General features: G+C 42.6%; 1 protein-coding gene across 1 annotated transcript in view; it reads right to left on the bottom strand.

The window, feature by feature from the left end:
- Positions 1-10,851: 10,851 nt before the first annotated feature.
- Positions 10,852-27,552, bottom strand: part of LOC126101308 (uncharacterized) — a 59,865-nt gene continuing 43,164 nt past the window's right edge. The window contains exons 5-9 of the mRNA XM_049911985.1: positions 24,735-24,798; positions 17,995-18,058; positions 17,757-17,832; positions 11,413-11,473; positions 10,852-10,979 (exon numbers count right to left, since the gene is read on the bottom strand). Of these exons, the coding sequence (XP_049767942.1) occupies positions 10,852-10,979; positions 11,413-11,473; positions 17,757-17,832; positions 17,995-18,058; positions 24,735-24,798 (393 nt within the window). The remainder of the gene's footprint in view (positions 10,980-11,412; positions 11,474-17,756; positions 17,833-17,994; positions 18,059-24,734; positions 24,799-27,552) is intronic.

Here is a 27,552-nt window from a genome sequence, read left to right as displayed (position 1 = left end):
CGTAAATTGAGTTTAATGAAAGATTTATCATTGTAGAGAAGGCATTATTATATAACTCATAGGACAGAGGACAAAGATATACACTGTAGAAGAAAACATAACGAGTAATGTGAAAAGCGAAAGTCACCAGAGGTTAATTACGTGAGAAATCAAACACTGATGATTACGAAGAACGTGTATTAACTGATGTTGATAAACCGACACTTCATATTATCATTCAAACCACGTTACACAGTTTCCATTACAATGCATGTAAATTGCCATTATTCGGCAAAAGAAATTATCATTCATACTCTATGATAAGCGTAGACGTGATTTACAGACGATTTGGCAGTAAAATACCGCGAAAAGGAATTCAGTTAACTGAGTTAGAATTTGGCTACGAAGGTATTCAACTTGTATAGTAAAATGAGTTTTCATATGCCTGACGATGTTATTGCTGTTGAATAGCTGCAATCCAGATGTGCAAAATAATAAAGATTGCATTTGCGACTGATTGCTGAATTCCATTTCCTGTTTTGAAAAATACGACAACAAGTGTTTCGATGGAATCAAACATAGTAAAATACTGGTTGTGGATGAAAGTGGAATTGCAGCCTATTGAATGTGAATCTAATGTACCAAAATTGTAACCTACTGTATATGTTGGAAACGCAGGAAATAACTTAACTGAAAATGTAACCAACATGTGAGTTAGTATAATGTACTGAAATCGTAATTACAGTTTGTAGTTATGGAGAAGGTATAAAGAATGGTTATTCTGTCAAAGTCAGCAAATGACTTGGAAGAGCAGTTGAATGGAATGGAGAATGTCTTGAAAGGATGATGTAATATGAACATAGAAAGGGCAATTGAATGTAATCGAATTAAATCATTAGATACTGAGGGAGCTGTATTAGGAAACGAGGCTGAGTAGTAGATGAGTTTCACTATTTGGGCAGTAAAATAATTGATGGTAGCCTAATTATCATCGAATAGAGATTTAAGTGTTAGGACGTCTTTCCCGAAGGTATTTCTCTGGCGAGTAGCTTTGTATAGAAGTGAAACGAGGATGATAAATAGTTCAGACGAGAAGAGAATAGAAGTTTTTGAAATACGGTTCTACAGAAGAATGCTGAAGGTTAGCTATATAGATGATGTAATTAATAAGGAAGTACTGAACAGAAGTGGGCAGAAAAGAATTATATGGCACCGTTTCACTAAAAGAATCGGTAGATGGTACACATTCTGGGACATCAAGGGATTGTCATCTTAGCATTAGAGGGAAGTATCAGAGATAAAAACTACAGAGGAAAACAAAGAGACGAATACAGTAAGCAGTTTCAAATGGGTGTAAGTGGCAGTTGTTATTTGGAGGTAAAGAGGTTTGCACAGGACAGAGTAGTTGGGAGAACTGCATCAATCCAGTATTAGGGTAGGTATCAAGAAAAACAACACAAGCATTTCAAACTTATCAATTGCTTATCAATGATGCGGAAGTAAGTCATAAATGAAACGTTTGTCGGATTCCATCTTCGTCTGTGGGTCGCCTTTCGCCAGTTGTATAACTGGCTGGCAAGACGCAAGTTAAAGGTTTGCACCAGGACACTGAACCAGGCGCAGTTGGTTCTACTATAATCTATCGGTCCTTGCAGGGCACTAACATGCTCCGAAAAGCCGCATGCGCAAATTTCGATTTTTGTTTATCTCGGGTTCTGTTGATGACAGCGGTGAGAGGTGACGAGTTCTGGATATCCATTATTCTAGCGACCAATTGTATACCTATCGGAAGAACAGTCATTCTGTAGCTATGCCACAGTTAAGTGTCAAAAATTTAAACGTTAAACGCTTCCTCCAGTCCAGGCAAATTGAGCAAATCGGTTGCTGCTTTTGAGTTATGTGTGGTCTGGGATGGATCTCAAATGACTTATAAAAGCACTGTCAGTTCATGAGCAGTACCTGAGAAAATCCCAAAAAACCACCAGTTTTGGGTAATAAAGGAACAAGTTGTGGGGATGGCTACGTCTGTAATTTCTATTCATGTCAAATCGTCTCAATTTTAACCATGTGTTCTGAAGGTAACGTTCTCGCGAGAACACGAAATTTTTTCGTTATCATTACCTGTTACCGAGAGCCAGAGTTGAGGGTTACCGTACTCATAGCGTATGCACATAATATCCGGTGTGAGGGGTAAATGTTGTTCAAATTGACGTAGTAAACAAATGGTAAGGTTTATGGGGTTATGACAAGGGTTCTGACGTCATCAAACTACGATTTTAGTACCAATTTATTCAGTAATAAAACGTCATGATCCACTTCCACTGCGAGACACTGCCAGTTGTACAGAAAGAGAGAGGAAGTGAAAAAAATAGATGGGTGAATGGAGACAGCAGGAATGTGAGCCAAAGACGGGAGAGATAGTGATGGTGATTGAGGAGCAGTAGCAGTAAAAGAGAAAGAGATATGAGTGAGATAGTAGCAGTGGTAGTTAAAGAAAGGGGAGATACTGGAAATGTAAAACGTATGCGTGGAGACCCTCCAACCTCCTCCCTCCCCCCCCCCCTCCCCATCACCATGACTGACGAAAATATTGATGAAAAAAATTGCCCACTTTTACCAATCCCTTACAAACATACACTCCTGGAAATGGAAAAAAGAACACATTGACACCGGTGTGTCAGACCCACCATACTTGCTCCGGACACTGCGAGAGGGCTGTACAAGCAATGATCACACGCACGGCACAGCGGACACACCAGGAACCGCGGTGTTGGCCGTCGAATGGCGCTAGCTGCGCAGCATTTGTGCACCGCCGCCGTCAGTGTCAGCCAGTTTGCCGTGGCATACGGAGCTCCATCGCAGTCTTTAACACTGGTAGCATGCCGCGACAGCGTGGACGTGAACCGTATGTGCAGTTGACGGACTTTGAGCGAGGGCGTATAGTGGGCATGCGGGAGGCCGGGTGGACGTACCGCCGAATTGCTCAAGACGTGGGGCGTGAGGTCTCCACAGTACATCGATGTTGTCGCCAGTGGTCGGCGGAAGGTGCACGTGGCCGTCGACCTGGGACCGGACCGCAGCGACGCACGGATGCACGCCAAGACCGTAGGATCCTACGCAGTGCCGTAGGGGACCGCACCGCCACTTCCCAGCAAATTAGGGACACTGTTGCTCCTGGGGTATCGGCGAGGACCATTCGCAACCGTCTCCATGAAGCTGGGCTACGGTCCCGCACACCGTTAGGCCGTCTTCCGCTCACGCCCCAACATCGTGCAGCCCGCCTCCAGTGGTGTCGCGACAGGCGTGAATGGAGGTACGAATGGTGTCGTCTTCAGCGATGAGAGTCGCTTCTGCCTTGGTGCCAATGATGGTCGTATGCGTGTTTGGCGCCGTGCAGGTGAGCGCCACAATCAGGACTGCATACGACCGAGGCACACAGGGCCAACACCCGGCATCATGGTGTGGGGAGCGATCTCCTACACTGGCCGTACACCACTGGTGATCGTCGAGGGGACACTGAATAGTGCACGGTACATCCAAACCGTCATCGAACCCATCGTTCTACCATTCCTAGACCGGCAAGGGAACTTGCTGTTCCAACAGGACAATGCACGTCCGCATGTATCCCGTGCCACCCAACGTGCTCTAGAAGGTGTAAGTCAACTACCCTGGCCAGCAAGATCTCCGGATCTGTCCCCCATTGAGCATGTTTGGGACTGGATGAAGCGTCGTCTCACGCGGTCTGCACGTCCAGCACGAACGCTGGTCCAACTGAGGCGCCAGGTGGAAATGGCATGGCAAGCCGTTCCACAGGACTACATCCAGCATCTCTACGATCGTCTCCATGGGAGAATATCAGCCTGCATTGCTGCGAAAGGTGGATATACACTGTACTAGTGCCGACATTGTGCATGCTCTGTTGCCTGTGTCTATGTGCCTGTGGTTCTGTCAGTGTGATCATGTGATGTATCTGACCCCAGGAATGTGTCAATAAAGTTTCCCCTTCCTGGGACAATGAATTCACGGTGTTCTTATTTCAATTTCCAGGAGTGTATATTAAAGTTTCCAGGGCCAGGAGTAAAAATCTCGAACAAACCATCCCAAAACTCGTATGTGGTTTACAAACATATATTAAAGTTTCCAGGGCCAGGAGTAAAAATCTCGAACAAATCATCCCAAAACTCATATGTGGAGAGGAGACAATGGTGATTGAAGGGAAAGACAGCAGACTGTAAGCGAGAAAGAAATTTAGCGGAGGGAAAAGGAATGGGGCAAAGTCAACGGCAGTGGGACAGAGAGGCGGTGAAAGTGGCAGAGGGGGAGGTAATAGTAAGGCAGAGAGAGACAAAAAGATGAAGACAGTGACGGTGGGAGAGACAGTGAGGGGATAGTTCCAATGGGAGACACAGGAGGCAGTACCACTGTGCGCGAGATGCTGAGTATTGAGGCTTCGCTACAGAGGGATAATGAGTAAAAGGATTTACAAAGTTCCATATTCCAAGAGTGCGAATGATGATTGAGGCAGTTGGTTTCAGACTTTTCTGTCAGAATCTTTTAAAACGGGCATATTTGCTATTTTTGTCCTCTGTCAGGGACATTTTTCAAGTGGTGCACATTCCTTGTCTAGAGGCTGTAAATTAAAGTACCCCACCGCATTTTACTGGCTGTATATGAACGCTAATTTCATAGACTACAGCAGGAATTTTGATAAGATTTTCACTAGAGGGTACACTGCTTTGCGAGGAAGGTTCATATAATTTATTAACTTTTGATGCAGACTTGCTGAACAATGATGAATTACAGTCCCCCGCCACATTTCTTATGTCCGTATGTGTGGGCTATTATAGCGGCAGACTGGATCTACCTCCCGCGGCGTCTTTGATGCGCGGCTCGCATTGTTAGCGGGTTGTGGTGTGGCACTACAGCAAGCGGCTTATGCTGGTTAAATTGTTTAAGTTATATGAAAGTGATGATATGCAGTTGCCTGCCCACGTTCTCGGGTTTTTTATCATAAGTCTGCGCTGTAAACGAAATTGGTGCAGCGCCATGTAAGTCGTACGGCCATTGATTTCTTAGTGCTAACCATACAGTCGAGGCGTATCGCTAGTCTTACATAAGCAAAGGCTGTTACATGTTAGGAGCCGACGACGTCCTTTTCAATTTACGTCACTGTTATCGTCTCTGTGTTGAAAAATTAACTTTCTACTGCGTTGTAATGCTTCATTCATCTGATATAATGAGGCAATAGTCATTCGCGTTAAGAAAAGCTGGGTCACGTGTCACGCTTCTCTATAGCGTGACTACGTTGAAAAAATGCGTAAGCATATTAAAACCTATTGGGATAGTGTGTAGTGCCTATCAAATAAGTAACAAATTTAGTGGATACTGAAAACTTTTCTCTTCAACAGCGACTAGGTATAAGCACATGGGTCTTCTTGTTGTGGGGGATGTATCATTAGTTTTGCTTCTAAGTTAGTGCTAATCCATATTCGAGTCCTCTTTCATCAGTTATAAAGATTAAATGAGAAAACTGGAAACATTATTATCTTAGAAGATTGTTCGTAAGTTATACGAGTATGAGCCTAACATTCATTTCAACAGCGATGCTTTACACTGGCGCTCAAAGATAAAAATTTATAGATCTGAGTTAAACTAACCATAGTGATGTACGTATAAGATACTTATTATACAAGTAGATACTTCCCTGGGTGGGTGCTTTACATTGACACATGGGTCGAATAACGGTCAGAAAGTACTTCAATTTGCGATGAAAATTACTGAAGTCAGTATCAACGTATCTCGTTAGAAGTGAATGGAATTCTTACCGGGAAGCCAGAAACTGAAAAAAAGAGAGAAACGGTGTTAATTATTAATACACAGTACATTTGGTAGTACATTCTATCTATGTTCAAGATTTGGCATAAGAATTAATGACAGTTTACTAAGAATCTCAAAATGTTCTACTAAATTACTCTCTTGCCCTAGTGTCATTCAAAATTGTAGAAAACGAAACAAATAACTTTTTTGTAAATATTCCTGCGTTTAATGAAATCCCTAGCAAATGTGGTAAGTCTCTTCTTCTTTGATTTCTAAATGTAGTTCACAATTCAATATGTGTGCTTAAAGCGGCGAGGAGAGGAAGTGGTAAGGCTGTAGCAGTAGTAGTCGAATTCTTGACATATCAGATGATTACGAAACGAGTTTAGACCCTGCACTTGCAATACCTGTCATCACTTCACACGTTGAAGTAAATGTTTTATTTTAATTTTCTTTGGTTTTTTTTCATCTGCGCTGGTATCACTTAGTAGTGCTGTAAAGACAGAACGTGAAAAATGTATACCACAATGCACAGTCTTGTTCCTCCATTCAGACTACATAATTTAGCGATACTGTACACTATCAAGCCGAAGAGGAGAATTCTTCTCTCATAGAACTTTTTCTACAGACAAATGCAGCGCAATAAATTCACCTGAAACCCATCATGATATTCCAATGTACATCAAGGCTGGCATATCAGATCGATTTTAATCCGTTCACTTTCATCTCAATGAAACAATTTTCACAAATAGTAGTGCATTACTTCCTCTTAGCTTTGTACAGTTTAATGTAATATCAGGTGTGAATCGATGGTTTTCTATCTAATTTATGCAGATAATTAATTTTAACACCTGACTACTCCAACCGTTTCACGTCTCATGCAATAGCCGTCAATTTCACAGCGGCATCTCCAACAGATGGACTGTACGTAATTCATTTCATATTGGGGTTAGTCAGTGGGGTTTGATTTACAGATTTTAAATTGTGTAACACGGATACATGGTTTACACTCTGTACTCACATTCGGAGAAGTGGTTACTGGGAAATGTGGCCCAGTAGTTACCACGCTGGACTCCTATACAGGAGGGTGGCATTTCAGTTTCCGTCCGGACTTCCAGACGTATGTTTTCTGTGATTTCCACATATTACTTTAGGCCAATATCGGGATGGTTCCAGTGGCACGATAAAGATAGTAATCCTTTCACATTCTTGTCCATTTAGAACATTTAATGACCCCTTCCACTATTAGGCGTCAAAGCCCTTCCTTTCCTTCCATCTCCCCTTGCTTGCGGACTTCAATGAACGTTTACAAGCAACTGTACTTCGAGTAGTTAGTATGAAGAGTGCCGGATCACTAACTGTAGCTGGTAAAGAAGTTACATAGCCTCTTTTGAACTTGGAGACTTTCAGTCCTTGCTTATACTTATTGTGAAAATTTATTCATTAGACCCGACGAAAGTTGTATGAATACACAGAACACTGAGTTAGTATGTAAAGATTGTCAGCTATTGTCACAAATAGATCTGCGAGTGTCTGACATTAACTGTCGGGTTCCATCGAACGTTCTCCTGTCTTGTCTCAGAGATTGGAAACCTTTCAGAGGTCAATCCAGATTCCGCCTTCTGTAGAGGTAATTTCTGTCACCTATAGTCTTATGGTCGTGCAATTTTTACAGTAGTTAGTACCAAATGTTAAATGGCTTTTAGCTGTAACTTCTTTAAGGTCCTGTTTAACAATTCTTCTTTTTGTAACGTTAATAAAATAATTGGTACTAATCTAACAAAGCCCTCGTTTTCACCTAATTGCTGTTGTAAACTGACTTTAATTAAGGTTTCAAAAATTGCAATATAATTAACTTTTCAGATAGGGAAGTTTCGATTTTTTTAAATAAATGATTGTACACCATTACAGTACTTTAATATTTGCTAATCAAATGATATTTTGCAACGGCGATGAATAAATGTATTTATTGTGACTATCGTTTACAGAATTGCCCAAATCCACTGCACACAGTTTCATTTAGTTCGAGCCGTTCATTGAACTTTGTACACACGAAAGTATGTATTTTGTCTTAGGTTCCTTTCTAGACAGCGAGACGGTCAAGACAGAGAAAAATGGAGACCGTTTCAGAAAGATTTTTCCAGTTTCACAGTGCAGTCTTTTCTACATGAGTGATGACAGAAACCTGGACTAGATTTGAACATGCGGTACGCATAGGGCTAGAAAGTTTTTCATTCCGAAGGGACTATTCCGTTTTATAATGCTGTATCCCTTACTAGCATGTATATACAACGCTGGAGTACTGTTTACAGTTGTGTTTACGGGTAAAACCTTTAGTTTCTTTACACAAGTATTTAACATGTCACCCACAACGCGTGTCAATCGTACGGAAGTCACACAAATTTGTCCCACACTTCTGCAAGTATACACGGTGATTATAGTTAAAGTTGCAGTTCCAAAACGCTGTAAGAAGATGAGCCACTGCTCAACATGACGTCAAATTTGAACGGAATATTATCGAATAAAGGGGAAACGTTATGGAAACAAAAGAAAAAAGATTTACCGGTAGATGGTGCTGTAAGCAACAGAATATGCAAGATAAATTATGTAGGATACATGGCTGTCTCAACCTGCATTTGAGGCGCTTCTCTTCACGGTTTAAACACAGGACCACGTGCTGCTGTCAAAGGTCTTACACAAAAACGGTGAACGAGCGCCGGTAGCTCGGCACAAAAGTTCCGGGCAGTGTAGGGCATGAAAAAGTCGTTTGTCCGAAATCTGCCACGGGTCTGGAGAGAATGATTGTCAATTTCGGAGAAAAAGGCTCTTTTCAAGTGCAGCGTGGGAGAGGCAGGAAAACAGTTGATCCGACGCCAGTACAAGACATGGCCACAGCATTTCAGGAGGTGTCGAGTGCGATCATATAATTTACAAACAGTTTTCTGCTCCAGAATTTCTTCCTCCAACTGAAGTGGGCAATGGATGACCATGAAACATTCTGTGGACAGACGAAGCCTATTTCCATCTTCAATGGCTTGTCAATACACGAAATTGCAAAATATGGGCTATGAAAATCGGCTCGCAAGTCAGCCGGTACCGGTTCATTCTGCAAAGGTAGCTGTGTGGTGCGATTTGACGGCATCATTTATCATCGGACCATATTTTTCTGATGGATTCTGCGGGTTCTGTTACTTATACTTCTGCTAGTATATGCTATGAGAGTCTTTTGTCTACCAACTTCACTCCAACCCTTTAACAGCATGGTTAACAACTAATTTCATTGATTCTTTTTATGCGGATTTTGGCCTCACGGCATTTAAAAACAGATTCATTTATGCTTTTCCTGCGATTTTTCCCTGAATTTGCTACAACCCTGCTGTACTGAATGTGCTCACCTAACGAACAGTGCCACAACTGCTGAATACCAAACTTGTTTGGTTTTAAACTGCACAGTATGGTTGGTTTAAACTGCAGCTCAGACCATAACAATCTTACTGCGCGTCATCTGTCGTTTATAGCCAAATCTACTTACATTATGAGACTTACAGCCCCAACTAGTGGGAAGATTTTTTTCCCACGACATTTCCTCCTTCTTCGGTAATTTTTTCTTCGAATTTGAAGCCATTCTGAGCAGTGGTTACCTTCTTACAGAATTTTGAAACTGCAACTTTACTTGTAATCTCCCTGTATCTTCAGTTACTGGAGTAACTGCTGTTGCTGTGCAGCGTGGCACATGACCCAAGATCGTCTGAAAATTCGTCGCAAAGATGGAGTCTTTAATACATCTCACAAAAGAGAATTAAGCCACGTTCTGTTAGATGATGTTGGAAGCCAGTGACGAAACACACGATTCAAAAGCCCCTTCCACTGTAGGATCTGAAGTGCCATACGCTCCAACTTTCGGGGTTCTGTTCCGCCACAGGTATTACTAGATTTTTCTGAGTCGCGCGTTTCGAAAAAGTGGCTCTAAGCAGATGGGACTTAACATCTGAGGTCATCAGTCCCCTAGACTTAGAACTAATGAAACCTAACTTAAGGACATCACACACATCCATGCCCGAGGCAGGATTCGAACCAGCGACCTTAACACCAGCGTGATTCAGGACTGAAGCACCTAGAACCGCTCGGCCACAGCGGCCGGCACGCGTTTCGAGGTGAGCCAAGTATCTGTAATGTTTTGTACCGTGTATTAGGACTCAGGATGAGAGAAAGGAACGTTTCTCAGCTAACAAGCTGTAGGTATGGCATTCCTCCTTAATCCCATAACAAATTATCTCGCTTCGTCTACTTTCTCTGCAGTTGCTATTGTTCCAACGCTGCCTTTTAACTTCGCGCCTATAACTGTGTCTGAATGAATAGGGACTTGTCACCGTAGTCTGATGTGTCAAGCTATTGAGATACAGAGCTGACGTGACGGGAGCCTCCGACCTGGCACTAGAGAGGGGCTGCTTGCCACATATCCAGCCTTGACACTGCTGGCAGGTCTGGAACATAGTTAACAGAGCAAAATGGGGGAGCCATACTGTCGTAATGATGACCTGGATTATACCAAGCCTGGGACTGCCCAAATAAGCTTTTGAGATTAGGGACGATGTTCTGTCAAAGGAAATTGGCTCGAGTGACCCTAAATACCATCTGTCCCAGATATGCCGTATCTGTCATCGGAAGCCAGCTTCGAGCCGTACCCCACAGCAGTTGTCGATCTGCTGTAGATCACCAGTCTGGTACAACCAGACGCTGCCTGCACGCTCAGGCCTGATGACGCTGGGGGGCTACCTGGTGGCTGACTGTCCAATATCGGGCTGCCCACCCAGGGGGTCCACGATCCGCACTTGGGCCTGACTCACTGCCCTGTGTGCTAGCACTCCACCACCATAGGCTTGAAGCAATGCATCGCTGCCTCAGCATCCTGCACTGCTGGTCCGTGGAATGCATCCGATTGAGTACCTCTTGCGCAAAGAATCTATCGTCTCCGTGCGTTGCCCTCCTGCCTTGGCCTGACGCAGCGCTACGCTCCCCAAGAGGCTGACGAAACAACTCTGTCACCGCTGGCGGCTATCTGACAACTTGTGAGCCAGCCACCTGCTGAGGCCACGTGCTGACGAAGCATATATCACCATGCGGAGTCAGCTGTGCTACCTGGCGCTGATTGCAGCGTGACGTTACTTCAACTGCTGTACTGCCTGTGAATAATAAACAGGCTGTTATTTTCTCAATGTTTCTATTAACTCACAAAAGTCGTCCACCTGGCATTACATACCTGCTGCTGCAGCAACCAGACTGCCTTCCCATTTCTACCACCAATGGTATAAATAAACACTGTAGCACTATTATGTCACATTAGAATCGAAGGGACCCACGGCACGGAGATAAATTCTTTAATAAAGTTACGACCAAAGTACAGAAACTATCTTTTTTGAAAGTACTTACGCTCCGTCTCTAAGGATATAGTTGGCTCCTTGACTGTACCCTTCTTTCTATTGAATTAACTACGCTAACCAACAGAATCTCTGCAATCTCTAGCTCAAAATGTGTCTTATTATTCCCGTCGGACCCATTTCCCAATGGAGCTGCTTAGACTACCATTTTGGTAACCTAAACAGTAAATGAACTTACGAAACGATGATGACCCAGATCCACCAGATCCACCAGATCCACCAAAGGCGCCACTCATTGCCTGCAACAATGTAAAGAAATTTATCGTTAGTTCATAACATTAAAATGTGGCTTTCATTATAATTCAGAATTTGTTAGTAGCGTATGAAACACCAGCTGGTGTTGCTCTGGCGAGAGTATTTGTCAGTACATAGGCATAGATAGTGAAGATGAGTAGTTTCATACGGTAGACTACATACACATTCCCAGTAATGATCTATCCACATGGAGGAATTCAAATGAAACTCGTTGACGGCTCGAGTTGGTGACTGGTCGCTGGGGAATCGTTTTCTGCGTACTTGAATGGGATGCCTCAGGCTGTAGAGTGACTCATCACTAAATCGTTCGCGAAGTGCTAGTAATCGCCTCCAGTGACTTGACGACTGCGTTGCCAAGCGTTCAGACTAACGTCGTCTCCTCGAACACAAACTCGTGTTGTTTTATTTTAGAAATGAACGGGTGAATTTTGAACACTAACTTTAAACAACAAAAATCTCATAGGCTACTGCAGGACGTGGGAAAAGAAGTTGAAAGACCTGTATGTAATATACTTTACATATGTTCTTTGAAAGAAATTGCATAAATGGGATCAAATATGCAAGGAAAGATAAATCATATCTGGGGTACAAACAATCCTGTTGATGGAACATCCGCAACTGAGCATTATACCAGAGGTTGAAAATACAGCTTCAGTTGCAAAGGTCTTTTATCACACGACCGGTTTCGGGCTCTACCCATCTTCAGGTATCGTAACTTGATACTGGGACTCCCGAGCGCCGCGGTGGACGTGTACTGGGCGCGGTGTGCTACCTATGAGCTCAGAACAGGTACGCAGCACACCGCGCCTAGTACACGTCACAGCACCAGGTTACGACACCTGAAAATGGCCTTATAAGAGCCCGAAACCGGTCGTGTGGTAATAAAAGAACTTTACAACTGAAGCGCTATTTTCAGCCTCTCGCACCCTTTGTTATTGTAAGCATTCGCTCATTTTTGGTAAGTGAAACAAAGCCTAGATTATTTGTTCCTTTCCCTCAGTAAGAGTTTTTGAGTAAATGTTTGGAGATTTTCAATATAAACGTAACAAAAGGGTGGAAGAAAGAGGCAAAGAAAGCAAAAGTTGAGGAAGCTATAGCTCCCTACCTTAGATTGCCAGGGACAATATATGTATGCTTTAGATTTCGTTGTTATCTCGTCCGTGTACGCACTTTTTTTTCGGAATAAGTTCTGTATATGATCCCTTATACAAATTTTTGGATAAAAAGAAGTGTTTAGCAATATATACCAGATTCATTTAAATAGCATATCTCATCATTTATGAAAAGTGAAATGCATCACTAACATGGAAATTACATTTCCCAAAAGTTAAAGTGTTTCTCTAAAAACTGTAATTAATTAAAGAACATCAAGCAGTCTTTTCTATGCTGGACAGATTAACATAGAATCAGTAACAGTTAAAAGAAAATCAAATAGCTTGAAGTTAAGGTTATTACTTTCAGTTTTAGTTACCGGAATTTTCAAACAATGAGCGCCACGCTACATGGTAGTCACTTGTTTGAGGGAACTGAATCTAATGTATAGTTAAAAATTTCTAGCTTCACGTAACTGTTTGCTAGCTGGGGAAAATAATTAATATTTCCTTTAGGAATTTCAACGTAACTATCGCTAACGACACGCAACGGCCTTGCCGCTGTGGATACATCGGTTCCCGTGAGATCACCGAAGTTAAGCGCTGTCGGGCGTGGCCAGCACTTGGATAGGTGACCATCCAGCCACCATGCGCTGTTGCCATATTTCGGGGTGCACTCAGCCTCGTGATGCCAACTGCGGAGCTGCTCGACCGAATAGTAGCGGCTCCGGTCAAAGAAAACCATCATAACGACTGGGAGAGTGGTGTGCTGACCACACGCCCCTCCTATCCGTATCTTCAACTGAGGATGACACGGCGGTCGGATGGCCCCGATGGGCCACTTGAGGCCTGAAGACGGAGTGCTTTTTATCGCTAAAGACAAAAAGGGAAAATAATTATCTTCATAGACCTTTCAATTGACTCTAAAGTGAATAAAGTAATCTGATTTGGCGAGGGCGAGAATATGTCACAGATAGAGCTGGCTGCATAGCTTGTGAGGCGCAATTACTTATTAAAAGCTACACCTAAGCCCAAAGTTACAAAGGAACGTGCTGTGTTTTCTTGGGTCGAGGTTCTCCAACCATAATCCAAAAACCAGAGTGCTAAATTTGTCACGCTCAATAATTCGTTACGTTAATTAAACGGAAACACGCGTCCATCGCACTGTTTTGCCAAAATACTACAAACTACATAATCATAGTCGGGGGACCTCGTTTCAGTATTACTTTGAGTGACAGAGAAGCCATAAACCTTTTATAACTCTGAACAGAATGGCGTTCACATCTATATCTACGTACATACTCCGCAAGTCACCGAACGATGCGTGGTGGACCGCAACTAGTCCTTTCCTTTCCTGTTCCACTCGCAGATAGAGCGAGGGAAAAACGTCTGTCTGTATGCCTCCCCATTAACCCACATTTCTCGTATCTTATCTTCGTCGTCCCTACGCGAAACATATATCTTGCCAGCAGTAGGATCGTTCTTCAGTCGCCTTCAAATGACGCTTCTCTAAACTTTTTCAGTAGTGTTTTTAGAAATTAATGTCTCCTTCCCTCCAGTGATTCCTATTTGCGCACGCGAAGCACATGCGTAACACTTACATGCTGATCGAAGCCACCGGTAACAAATCTAGCAGCTGGCCTCTGAATTGCTTCGCTTTCTTCCTTCAATCCGACTTGGTGCGAATCCAAAACGCTCGAGCAGTACTCATTTACAGATGAACTACACTTTCCTAAAATTATCCCAATAACCGAAGTCAATCATTCGACTTTCCTACTACGATCCTCACATGTTCGTTCCATTTCATATCGCTTCGCAACAATACGCCCACATATTTAAGCCACGACACTACTAAGGCTGTATCCGAACATTACGGGTTAGTTTTTCCTACTTATCCGCATTAACTTACATTTTTCCACATTGAGAGTCAGCTGCCATTCAGCACATGAACTAAACCTACAGTCACTTATCTTCGACACCTTCCTGCGCCCCAAGACGTTATCAGCGAACAACCGCAGACTGCTGCCCATCCTTTCTACCAGATCATTATGTATTCAGAAAATAGCAACAGTCCTATGACACTTTCCTGGAACTCGTGATGTTACCCCTGTCTACGATGAATACTTGCCGCCGAGGACAGCATACTCGGTACTATTACTTAAGAAGTCTTCAAGGCAGTCACATACCTGGGAACCCATTCCGTATGCCGGTACCTTCGTTAACAGTCTGCAGAGGGCTACCGTGTCAAACGCTTTTAGTAAATTTAGAGATATGGAATCTGCCTGTTGTCCTCCATCCATAGTTCGTAGTATATAATGTGAGAAACAGGAAGCTGGGTTTCGCACCAGCGATGCTTTCTAAAACCGTGCTGATTCGTAGACATGAGATTTTCGATTCAGGATACGTTCTAGAATTCTGCAGCAAACCGAAGTTAAGGATATAGTACTGCAATTGTACAGGTACGTTCGTTTACCTGTTTATATACAGTAGTCACCTGCGTTTTTTTTTCCAATCGCTTGGCACTTTGCACTGGTCGACAGAATGGCGATAAATCCAAACTAATTAAGTGGCTACTGACGTAGAGTACTCTTCGTTAGACCCTTTTGGGATTCCATCCGGACCTGGTGACTTATTTCTTTCCCTCTTTCAGTTGCTTCTCTAATGCTTGTTACTATGTCATCCATACGGGATCCTGTCGTATGGTCAAACGACAGTAAGTTTGTGCGACTGTCCTGCGTGAACGGTTTCTTGAACGTGGACTCTAAAACTTCGGCCTGCCTTTTGCCATCTTCTACTGCCAAACCAGACTGGTCAACCAGTGACTAGATGAAAGCATTACACCGTCTTCGCGTTTCTGCGTAGGACCAGAATTTTTTCGGGTTCTCCGATAGATCATTACCCTAGATATAAAATTCCTTGCAGTCGTGGACAAGTATATACTGGAACAACGAAAAGAAGTGTAAACACCCGTTTAGCCGAACATAAAAGAAACTGTCACTTAGGACACATCGAAAAATCGGCCGTAGCTGAGGATGTTTTTCGAGATGGGAACCACGAAGTTAAATTTAATGGTTGGTTGGTTGGTTTGGGGAAGGAGACCAGACAGCGTGGTCATCGGTCTCATCGGATTAGGGAAGGATGGGGAAGGAAGTCGGCCGTGCCCTTTCAGTGGAACCATCCCGGCATTTGCCTGGAGTGATTTAGGGAAATCACGGAAAACCTAAATCAGGATGGCCGGACGCGGGATTGAACCGTCGTCCTTCCGAATGCGAGTTCAGTGTCTAACCACTGCGCCACCTCGCTCGGTAAATTTAATGAGACAAGCGTTCTAGCACGAACATCCCATTATCATGCGCGCATGTATAGAGAAGCAATAGAGATTCACAAACACCATAACAATTTTAATAGAAAAGAGGAAGTGTTAAAGTTAGGCAAAATATGGATGTCGACGTTGCGGCTGCATAATGACAATCGACTACCCTTAATCGAGAATGATGACGCCTTCCAAAGATAGGCATACCGTCGGCATCACGTGAAGAATGGTGGTGCCCTCTATGCGCTCTATAAATGCGAGAGTACCTGGAGCCTCAGTGGCAGTAGCCGGACGACCTCAGAAGATGTCTCTCGCAGATGGAGACGAAACGTTAGATGGAAATTTTATACATCGACCACGGCCTCTCAGCCCGGAAGTTTCAACTGAAAACGGTGGAATTTTTATAGAAAAGAGAGCGCCATGTCCACTGGTCACAATTGGCCTCAACATGTTTGAAGTACATTTTGAGCAATCCGAGCGAATGATTTCGCCACACAGATTGTCCGACATCAAGTATGGGCCACAATCGAGAGGCTTGTTAGTGAGGAAAATCCTACACCACCAACAATTTCACAATTGTGGGCTGCTAAACAGGCAATTATTTCTGCAAGGGTCTTCCAACTACTTGTTGAGTCCACGCCACGTGGAGTTACTGCGCTAGGCTGGGAAGAAGGAGGCCCATCACGGTATCAGGAGGTGTCCGATGACGTTTTTCACCTCAGTGTGGGACAATTGTGTATTTAAAGAAAGACTGGTAACAAACGGGAATTAACCACAAAGAGTGAATATCACGTCTAAGCATAACAACTGACATACCACGAAATCATGTAGAAATAATGTGAGATTACACTGCTGTTAGTCTGTTCTCCTGTTCGGAGGCTCTATAAATCATACCAATATGAATTTGAGATATTACAGACAGTCCCAGTGAAATTAGTCACTTCTGTCTTTACACATTACTTAGAGGATACTCATCTTCTTAGTGGTAAATATAAATTAAAGCACATCAATCCTAAATTCTTATGTTCGTAGTCAACAATTTTTAAATATTTGTCCGATCATCTTGACTGAGTTGTAACTAATATTGTGGTGGTTCATTTATGAAAGTCAAAAGAGATTTACTTTCCTAAGGCACACAGTTACAAGGAAATGCTTCATTTCAAGCTTTGTTTAATGAATTAAAGATCTTTGGAGAGTGTTTTCACCTCATCGAATGTTCACCTGAGGCTCACACAACCCTTATAATGTAACAGTACTAACGGCTCACTTTTACAAGGAAAGAATATCCTCGAACTATACTACGATATTTTTAGACTTCAAAATTGTAGTAGTTGACGAGGCATCATTAGCTATACTTTTGATGTTCAGTTAGAGAGTGAAACTTTGGTTAATATTTCGATCGAGGGTAAGAGATAACTAAAAGTAAGTGTCGTAGCCCAGAAGATGATTTAACTGAAACGCAACAGAGCTAGACTCACCAAATCCAGATAGAATATGACGTCTACCAGAATTCATTTACCGTGTCATTTCAACATGACATTCACATGATCGAATCATCGAATCCTTACATCAAGTAATTTTTACCAAAATTCAATTTATATGTAAAAAATCACTATCACTACTGGTTTTAAGAACTAATTGGGTTTAATAGGTCTACATCACCCACTCTACAATATCAAAATTATATAAAACAGTAACTCTACAGCCGCCACAGGCAAAGTACAACTTATTAAACCATAGAAATAGTGGAAAATTTTTCATTATATATCACCCAGTTCATTAATTTTCTTTGCATTCATTGTGCACATTTATATGCGTTACCTTAGAGTCGCACTTCAATATTACGAAAGAATTAAAATTTACCTTAAGAAACTTTGGTAGCACGTAGGCAACATGTGAATTAAAATGATGAGAAAGTTCATCCGTAAAGTCGGCCCAACTTTAAGGGGGATTTCCTGATACAAGCAACAGAACACTTTCAGCAGGAATGCATTCTGCCGCTGACCAGGAAAGAATGTGCTACCCACCACCACTACGTGATTACTCGTGAGGCGAGGGTCAGAGATCATTGAAAGTGTCCCTTTTAATTCTAACTACTTACCCGCATCTCTGTGGAAGTGGTTCGTTCAATAAATGTACTGGATGACTTACCTCTTCTGGAATCTCTGTAACATAAAACAAAAACAAGTTGCTTTACGAGCTGCTGGTACCTTCTAAGACTAATTTCATTAAATGATAGTGTGTGACATGACATGCTATCTTTTATGTTAATTTACAGTTGTTCACTAGTGAACTGGTTCCTATCTGTCGTTATGTGGCAGAGTTAGCGACTCTGCAAGGCACTAAACATTATTTAGTTTGTAATTACTGTAAGTAAGAATATACTTAAGCGTGCAATAAATAACCGCAGTGCACCGCGCTAAGGATACCGTCTAGTAAGGTCATCCGAAGACCAGTATCAGTGGCAAAGCGATTTAGAAAAGATTGCTGTATGGTGTGGCAGGTGGCAGTTGACGCTAAATAAGGAAAAGTGTGAGGTGATCCACATGAGTTCCAAAAGAAATCCGCTGGAATTCGATTACTCGATAAATAGAACAATTCTCAAGGCTGTCAATTCAACTAAGTACCTGGGTGTTAAAATTACAAACAACTTCAGTTGGAAAGACCACATAGATATTATTGTGGGGAAGGCGAGCCAAAGGTTGCGTTTCACTGGCAGGACACTTAGAAGATGCAACAAGTCCACTAAAGAGACAGCTTACACTACACTCGTTCGTCCACTGTTAGGATATTGCTGCGCGGTGTGGGATCCTTAACAGGTGGGATCGACGGAGGACATCGAAAGGGTGCAAAAAATGGCAGCTCGTTTTGTATTAAGACGTAATAGGGGAGAGAGTGTGGCAGATACGATACGCGAGTTGGGATGGAAGTCATTAAAGCAAAGACGTTTTTCGTTGCGGCGAGATCTATTTACGAAATTTCAGTCACCAACTTTCTCTTCCGAATGCGAAAATATTTTGTTGAGCCCAACCTACATAGGTAGGAATGATCATCAAAATAAAATGAGAGAAATCAGAGCTCAAACAGAGAAAGGTTTAGGTGTTCGTTTTTCCCGCGCGCTGTTCCGGAGTGGAATGGTAGATAGTATGATTGTGGTTCGATCAACCCTCTGCCAAGCACTTAAATGTGAATTGAAGAGTAGTCATGTAGATGTAGATGTACTGGGATTGACTGCTTTAATTCTTAGTATGAATCATGAAACGTTTGTGTTCATCCGTCCACTACCATATTTCCACATGAGAATTCCTGAATAGTCCTTACTGGTTGTTCTTCACTGGGGATGCCACTGTAGTTATTTGTACCGTGCCTCATTTCAGGAGAGCCACCCTCATTTTCATCCTGTTCACAAACATGTTGTCGGGAAGCGTGTCAAATCGATCCTTTTTTTTCTGAATTCTGATACTATGTACTCATGTTTCGCAATTCCCTCTTGAGTGAAATGCTCATAACATTCATACAAGCATGTGAAACTATCAGAAAAGTCATACTTTGGAATGTTACCCTAATCACGCATCACGTTGCCTTGAATGTCGGTCACGTTGTCAAAGAGCCAACCCTATACTCGAATTTCTTCGTTTTGTCCTCTTGTGGTCCCGGTCTCGGAAACTGACATACGGCAGGGAGAGCGGTATGCTGACCACATGCCCCTCCATATCCGCATCCAGTGACGCCTACGACACGGTGGCAGGTAGGTAGCGTTGGGCTTTCATGGCATGTTCTGGAGAAGTTTAGTTTACTTTTTAGTCCTTTTGTGGCATGATCCAATTGATTACACTAAGTCTTGTCATAAGTGATAATTTTGTCAGAAACAGTAGACGTCAACGTATGGCTGTTCTTGTTCTGAGGAAAAGTGTAGGGGAAAAATTTTGTATCACTCTATTATTTATCAAAACATTCTGGGGAATGTCTTTGTCAAATGGTTCAAATGGCTCTGAGCACTATGGGACTTCACTTCTGAGGTCATCAGTCCCCTAGAACTTACAATTACTTTAACCCAAGGACATCACACACAACCATGCCCGAGGCAGGATTCGAACCTGCGACCGTAGCGGTCACGTGGTTCCAGACTTTAGCGCCTAAAACCAGTCTGCCACTCTGGCTGGCCAATGTCTTTGTCACTTGAGCTAGAGATGTTGCTGCTTTACGATTTGTGACGCAACAACACTGTCGTATTACGATTGCACGTCCGGTACTCCACACACCCAGTTCACAGTTGGCAAGTCGAATGCACATCTATTGCTAAGTGTTGCTAGTTCAAACATCCATTGTAGTTACTGCACCGATGTCGACTATACGCCGGGAATAAACTCAGTCCTGGAACATTTTGGACGGTTGGTGTATATCCAAGAGGATAAGATTCCAAAGTTTACATTTTATGTACAACTGTACCAGTGAGAATGAAAAGGTAACGTGCCCAAAATACTATTTCATCGGCATCGGCACAATACGTCTTTTAACGTTATTAATACCAACAGACGCACATTTTTGTTATGAAATCCTCGTTATTGTTTTCAAACACAAGAAACGTAACTTTGTTATCAGCGAAAGTTAAACATATGAAATATAAAAATGAGGATGATTGTGAAAATTCCGTTGGTTAGGAACCAAATTAACAATAAAAGTATGCCTCTTCAAAGTGGAGAAAGTGGTTAAAAGTGATTTATTCAACTGTGACGCCATATACAAAACTTTTCTGGCTTACGCCTTTCTTTCGTTCCACAGTGTTAATGTTGTTTTTATTATGTTCGAGCATTGCACTATTTAATATCGACTAGCATAATTAAATGGCAACCAGACATGTTCTAGATGCTATATTTTTGTTGCTGAAGTGTTCATTCGAGTCAGTGAATGAGGGGAACCTTCCGAAAACACCTACAAATTGTCCGCTAGAATTGACTTATTACTGCTTAGTACTAAACCAAGGTGATCTCGACTGTATGATTGAAAACTAACTCGATGATTGTATGTTGCGCTGTGCTGCCCGGCGCCGTTCCCCGTCCCCCCGCCGACTTTTTAAAGCTCTCAGTTCATATAGAGAACATATTATCGACCTTTTCGCACTTATTATCTGTATTTCAGATTTAATGATTTGAGTCAGTACATGTAGTGCGGATGCTCACACCTATAGTATAGCAATGTTCTTCTGGGTCTACTGTGCAAGGTCTGTCATTCTCGCCGGAGTGAATAAGTCAGAAAATAAAAAGAAACAAAATCAACCTGACTGCAGACTGATACCATCACATGTCTCCCCCGACAACATATAATAGTAAACTTCTACTCTGATTACGTTGTTCAGCAAGGGGAAGTGTTGTACTTGTATATAGCAGTCATCTTCACGATGTTATTGAAAATTGCAGCTCGTATCAACCCGCAAGGGTGTTCAAATGACCCTTTTCTGTAGATCGGTACCGGCAGCACGAGGAAGAATGATAGGAAAGATTGGCGGCTTTGTCGGCTCTGTTCCGTAAAGGTTTGCACCCACGTTGACTGCCAGACGGTGCCAGTGCAGGTGACCTGCCAAAGATAAGGCATAGTTCCAGGTTAACTGCGTACTGACAAAAAAAAATCAAGTTACATACAGGTCACTGAAACTATCGTATTTCCCGTCGAGCTCGGAAATTTTAAATCTATGATTTAATCGAATCGCTCGTGGTCTCGCGGTAGCGTTCTCGCCTCCCGAGATTGGGTCCCGGGTTCCATTCCCGGCATGGTCAGGGATTTTCACCTGCCCCGAAATGATTGGGTGTTGTTGTGTCGCCTTCATCATCATCATCCATCCCCATTACGGGTGGAGGAAGGCAACGGCAAACCACCTCCATTAGTATCTTGCTTAGTACGGCGGTGCGGGCCTTCCGTTGTTGTTGTTGTTGTGGTCTTCAGTCCTGAGACTTGTTTGATGCAGCTCTCCATGCTACTCGATCCCGTGCAAGCTCCTTCTTCTCCCAGTACCTACCGCAACCTACATCTTTCTGAATCTGCTTAGTGTATTCATCTCTCGGTCTCCCTCCATGATTTTTACCCTCCACGCTGCCCTCCAATACTAAATTGGTGATCCCTTGATGCCTCAGAACATGTCCTACGACCCGATCCCTTCTTCTAGTCAAGTTGTGCCACAAACTTCTCTTCTCCCCAATCCTATTCAATACTTCCTCATTAGTTATGTGACCTACCCATCTAATCTTCAGTATTCTTCTGTTGCACCACATTTCAAAAGCTTCTATTCTCTTATTGTCCAAATTATTTATCTTCCATGTTTCACTTCCATACATGGCTACACTCCATACAAATACTTTCAAAAATGACTTCCTGACACTTAAATCTATACTCGATGTTACCAAATTTCTCTCCTTCAGAAATGCTTTCACTGCCATTGCCGGTCTACATTTTTTTATCCTCTCTACTTCGACCAACATCAGTTATTTTGCTCCCCAAGTAGCAAAACTCCTTTACTACTTTAAGTGTCTAATTTCCTAATCTAATTCCCTCAGAATCTCCCGACTTAGTTCGACTACATTCCATTATCCTCGTTTTGCTTTTGTTGATGTTCATCTTATATCCTCCTTTCAAGACACTATCCATTCCGTTCAACTGTTCTTACAAGTCCTTTGCTGTCTCTGACAGAATTACAATGTCATCGGCGAACCTCAAAGTTTTTATATCTTCTCCATGGATTTTAATACCTACTCCGAATTTTCCTTTTGTTTCCTTCACTGCTTGCTCAATATACAGACTGAATAACGTCGGGGAGAGACTACAACCCTGTCTCACTCCCTTCCCAACCACTGCTTCCCTTTCATGTCCATCGACTCTTATAACTGGCATCTGGTTTCTGTACAAATTTTAAATAGCCTTTCGCTCCCTGTATTTTACACCTGCCACCTTCAGAATTTGAAAGAGAGTATTCCAGTCAACATTGTGAAAAGCTTTCTCTAAGTCTACAAATGCTCGAAACGTAGGTTTGCCTTTCCTTAATCTAGCTTCTAAGATAAGTCATAGGGTCAGTATTGCGTGACGTGTTCCAACATTTCTACGGAATCCAAACTGATCTTCCCCGAGGTCGGCTTCTACTAGTTTTTCTATTCGTCTGCAAATAATTCCCGTTAGTATTTTGCAGCTGTGACTTATGAAACTGATAGTTCGGTAATTTTCACATCTGTCAACACCTGCTTTCTTTGGGAGTGGAATTATTATATTCTTCTTGAAGTCTGAGGGTATTTCGCCTGTTTCATACATCTTGCTCACCAGATGGTAGAGTTTTGTCAGGACTGGCTCTCCCAAGGCCGTCAGTAGTTCTAATGGAATGTTGTCTACTCCGGGGGCATTGTTTTGACTCAGGTCTTTCAGTGCTCTGTCAAACTCTTCACGCAGTATCGTATGTCCCATTTCATCTTCATCTACATCCTCTTCCATTTCCATAATATTGTCCTCAAGTACATCGCCCTTGTATAGACCCTTCTATATAGTCCTTCCACCTTTCTGCTTTCCCTTCTTTGCTTTGAACTGGGTTTCCATCTGAGCTCTTGATGTTCATGCAATTGGTTCTTTTATCTCCAAAGGTCTCTTTAATCTTCCTGTAGGCAGTACCTATCTTACCCGTAGTGATACTCGCTTCTACATCCTTACATTTGTCCTCTAGCCATCCCTGCTTAGGAATTTTGCACTTCCTGTCGATCTCATTTTTGAGACGTTTGTATTCCTTTTTGCCTGCTTCATTTACTGCATTTTTATATTTTCTCCTTTCATGAATTAAATTCAATATATCTTGTGTTACCCAAGGATTTCTACTAGCCCTCGTCTTTTTACCTACTTGATCCTCTGCTGCCTTCACTACTTCATCCCTCAGAGCTACCCATTCTTCTTCTACTGTATTTCTTTCCCCCGTTCCTGTCAATTGTTCCCTTATGCTCTCCCTGAAACTCTGTACAACCTCTGGTTTAGTCAGTTTATCCAGGCCCCATCTCCTTAAATTCCCACCTTGTATCCTCTCTTCCTCTCTTCCGTATCGTTCCCTTACGCTCTGTCAAGAAGTATGGGACTTCATTTCCATTTTCATTAGCAATTAATACAGTATTCGCCCTTGCTACAGTCTCAGCACTCTGAATTCAAAATAAATATAAACACATATGCACTGCTGTAGTCAGAACTTGAACATGCTGGCCTTTGGCGCACAAAGGCCAAATGTACTGATTATCCGCTACACGGTTTGCAGCGAAAATAAAATTCCTGAATTACCTGTAAGCTGAGAAGACATTTGTCTTGTTAAGAACTTTAGTTTCCGTCGTACAGCTCAGGACAGACATATGTATGTTGAGTAGGGACTCTTTGTTAGCCCTGTACTGGACAAAAACTGAAAGCCTCAAAATGACGGTAGTATATTTAAGATTAATGTCATCACTATTTACGCCTAGCTGATTCAAGTACAGGAAGATTCTTCTCTGCAAAACGGAAATCAATATCCTCTTTGAAGAGTTACATAGTTAAGACACTAAACACCTCACAAAGAAAGAATGAACACAATATACCTACTGTTTTTGTTGTCTCTGAAGTGGAATAAATTCAATTAATATAGAAATATCACATCTGAGGAATTGTAGAAAAATATTGAACATCACTGATGGCGATTGTTCACCCAAAATCCTTTTCCCATTGCTCTTGTGTGTGTGGCGTTTGGTCACAAGCAGTGGAACTAAATAAAACTAACGCTCATTACAGTTGTTAGTCTAACAAGAGCACTGTACTTACTCTAAACTCTTAACTCGTATGTGCATCTAGGAAACTTACGCATCGCTGTCGACACGATCGATGCAGGAAATGATTGTGATTGTCTTGAAGAGATCACTCGATCCTGTAAAAATTTCAGACATTACTACATTGTACACTAAGAATATGCGAGTTACAATATTTATGAAGGCCAGATGAAAAGGTCTGTCAGAGATGTTTGAATAACATTTTACTTTCGTCATTTTGGTGCATGATGTCCAACATACTGAAGTGTCGTGTTTATTTAGTGAATGGATTAGTTTATACGGCTTTCCAGAAGAATTGTGTTGTTTGCTTAACGTTGAAGTGATGAAACTGGAATATCGATCCATACAAAGACCCTAAACTTTGCCCACATATGAAAACATTAAGAAATTGTTTATCATGGTATCGGAAGATTGGCAGTTAATTTTGTATGCAAAAGCTACCACCAGAGGCTCGTCGGCAAGAGGCGTACGGTATATTTTAGATGAAGAATTAACCATTAAAACACATTGTACAATGGCGATGCCAGCTGAACGGAAAGCTGTCTAAGAGCAAACGTAGAAACGAATTTGTCGACAATATTTGGACCGTTTCATACAGAATCATCCCTAGTCTGTGTGGCAGTTTTTTACTATTAATAGATATCTGTTACCCTTTCTTACAAGAAACTAACATTATAAATACACGGCTTGGTGGCGAATGGCCCTGAAACAAAAACGTCTCATTGGTCCATCTGGCAGGCATGTTATGCTCAGTAAATAGTATGAGATACAAATGAGACTCTTCTCATAGATTACCAAACAATCGGTGATACAATATTTGCCAATAATACCCAACTCTTCTGGATCACCAATACGGAAAAAAGTCGAGTGGAGACAGCGGTTGCACATAGTTTGGTTGAATAAAATTTTTCAGGTTTGCGAAATAAAACACTCGAGCTTTCGATGGGAGTCTCTGCCATCATCGTGAGGAGCAAAAAGCCGCTGACTGCCAGAACTGTTTTGTTTATTGTTATTTTATCCTTCTACCTCCTGTGGGTGGGGGTTGGCAGCCAGCGGTACAATGTTCCGCTCTTCAGCCAAGAACATTTTTAAAGTACTGCACTTACACTTGAAATCTAAAGGACGTGAACTGGTAGAGAAGTTTGCAGGATGAAAGAATATCTTCCATAGGGTTCAGGGGTCTGTTTAGTAGGAAAACTATGAGATGAAGGTTGGTGTTGGAGTGGATAGTGGAAAGACAGTAAGTTGGAAAAACAAAAGGGCATGGAGGATTCTGGTGTGTGGGTAGGCTAGCGCTAACAAGGGGATATGGATGAGTAAGGATGGAGAGGGAAAAGGACAGAGTAGCCCTGATGCGAGTGGGATGGATGGGGAAGAGTTAAGGTTGCTTGGAGGGATAAGTATCGGGGTGAGTCTCATTGTCTGGGAGAGGGAGTTGGTTAACGTCTCGTTGGGATCGGATATTGGTGTAGGGATGGTGGGACGTGCTTGTAAAGGCGCAACAACGTACAGGGGTTGGTTACCAGAGGGTCGACAATGGGATATTGGATTGTGGTTTGGGGATGGTATAGGAGATCCAAAGGTATTCGAAATAGGTGAGGAAGGGCGGTAATATGATGATATAGTAGAGGATATCTGTGGGGCGGATAAAAGGATGTGGAAATCGAGAGAGAGTGCATATCGTCCGATGATATGGAGAAACGTTTAGAAATTTGGTGGGGTGGAAATCCATGCAGTAACTGCGTAGTAGAGGATGGGTCGAATCAGCGTTTTCCATGTGTGGAGAATAGAGGATGGGAGTTCCCCAAGTTCGGCCTGTTAGTAGTTTTAGTCTATTTCGGGCTTTCTGTTGGATTGTTACGAGCTAAGGTTGCCGGTCGAGGGTTAGTCCAAGATATTTTAACAGATTAGTTAATTGGAGAGAACAGGCGTAAATGGTAAGATAAAAGTCAAGGATACGGAAGGTGCAGGGCTGGCATTGTTTCCCGCTTATGTAGAAACGGTTGTAGCATCTTGTACCTATCAGACAGGGCCGATGTGATGCGTTTGGGGAAGCTGCTTTGGGCAGTTCGCAGTCCGCTGTAGGATCAGTGATGTCTTCTGGCGCTTGTTGTCGGCGCCACGTTTAAGACAACCGCACCCGCCTCCTCACAAACGTCAAGCGTCCATCTTTGCTCCCTATCGACATCCAAAGCCCGTCACCACCCCCAGATAAGTGCGTACCCCTGGGCGCTGTTAAAATTTTTGCTATTTATTCTGATCTCGGGGGCCTCCTTTTTAGCGGAATCTCAATATGTTGACGCACGAGCCTAGACTCTCGTCCTTCCAAATTGTATGTTGTGTCCACTTTCCAGGCAGTGCTCAACTCTGGCCATCTTGTTACGATGCCTTTGTTTAATATGTCACTAGTGCTCAGTTCAATTGTGGGAACCGTTTGACCTGTATACATGCTGCCAGTCGTTTTCACCACCCTGTACACAAGAAAGCGGCCCTGGACACGTTATTACACATAGCAAATATTATTTCTAATGACGACCTCCTACAGTCTTCATTGCAGCATTTGTGACGTGTGTTCGGAGAGAATGGTAACAGCAAGGGTGACACTGCCAACGCTTATAGGTGCCATCGACGAAGGATGCCTCGTAGATCGGCCGAAGAGGCCAACCGCCTGCTGTCCTACCATACTGTAGGGCGACGAGTAGCGAGTTAGGACGTGTGCTGCAGAGACTTGGAATGACCCACCGCTGAAATATGAGATATGCTGCGCCGTGTCAAGAACGACATAGATTTTCGTGTGCCCGGTGTGTATAATGTCCCATGTGGATGCGGCAGAGCTGTGGAGGTTTTGTACT

This window comes from Schistocerca cancellata, chromosome 9 (genome assembly GCF_023864275.1).
Source record: "Schistocerca cancellata isolate TAMUIC-IGC-003103 chromosome 9, iqSchCanc2.1, whole genome shotgun sequence".
NCBI lineage: Eukaryota > Metazoa > Arthropoda > Insecta > Orthoptera > Acrididae > Schistocerca > Schistocerca cancellata.
The sequence above is the reverse complement of the archived record's forward strand: the minus strand, read 5'-3'. Positions and strand labels throughout refer to the sequence as shown.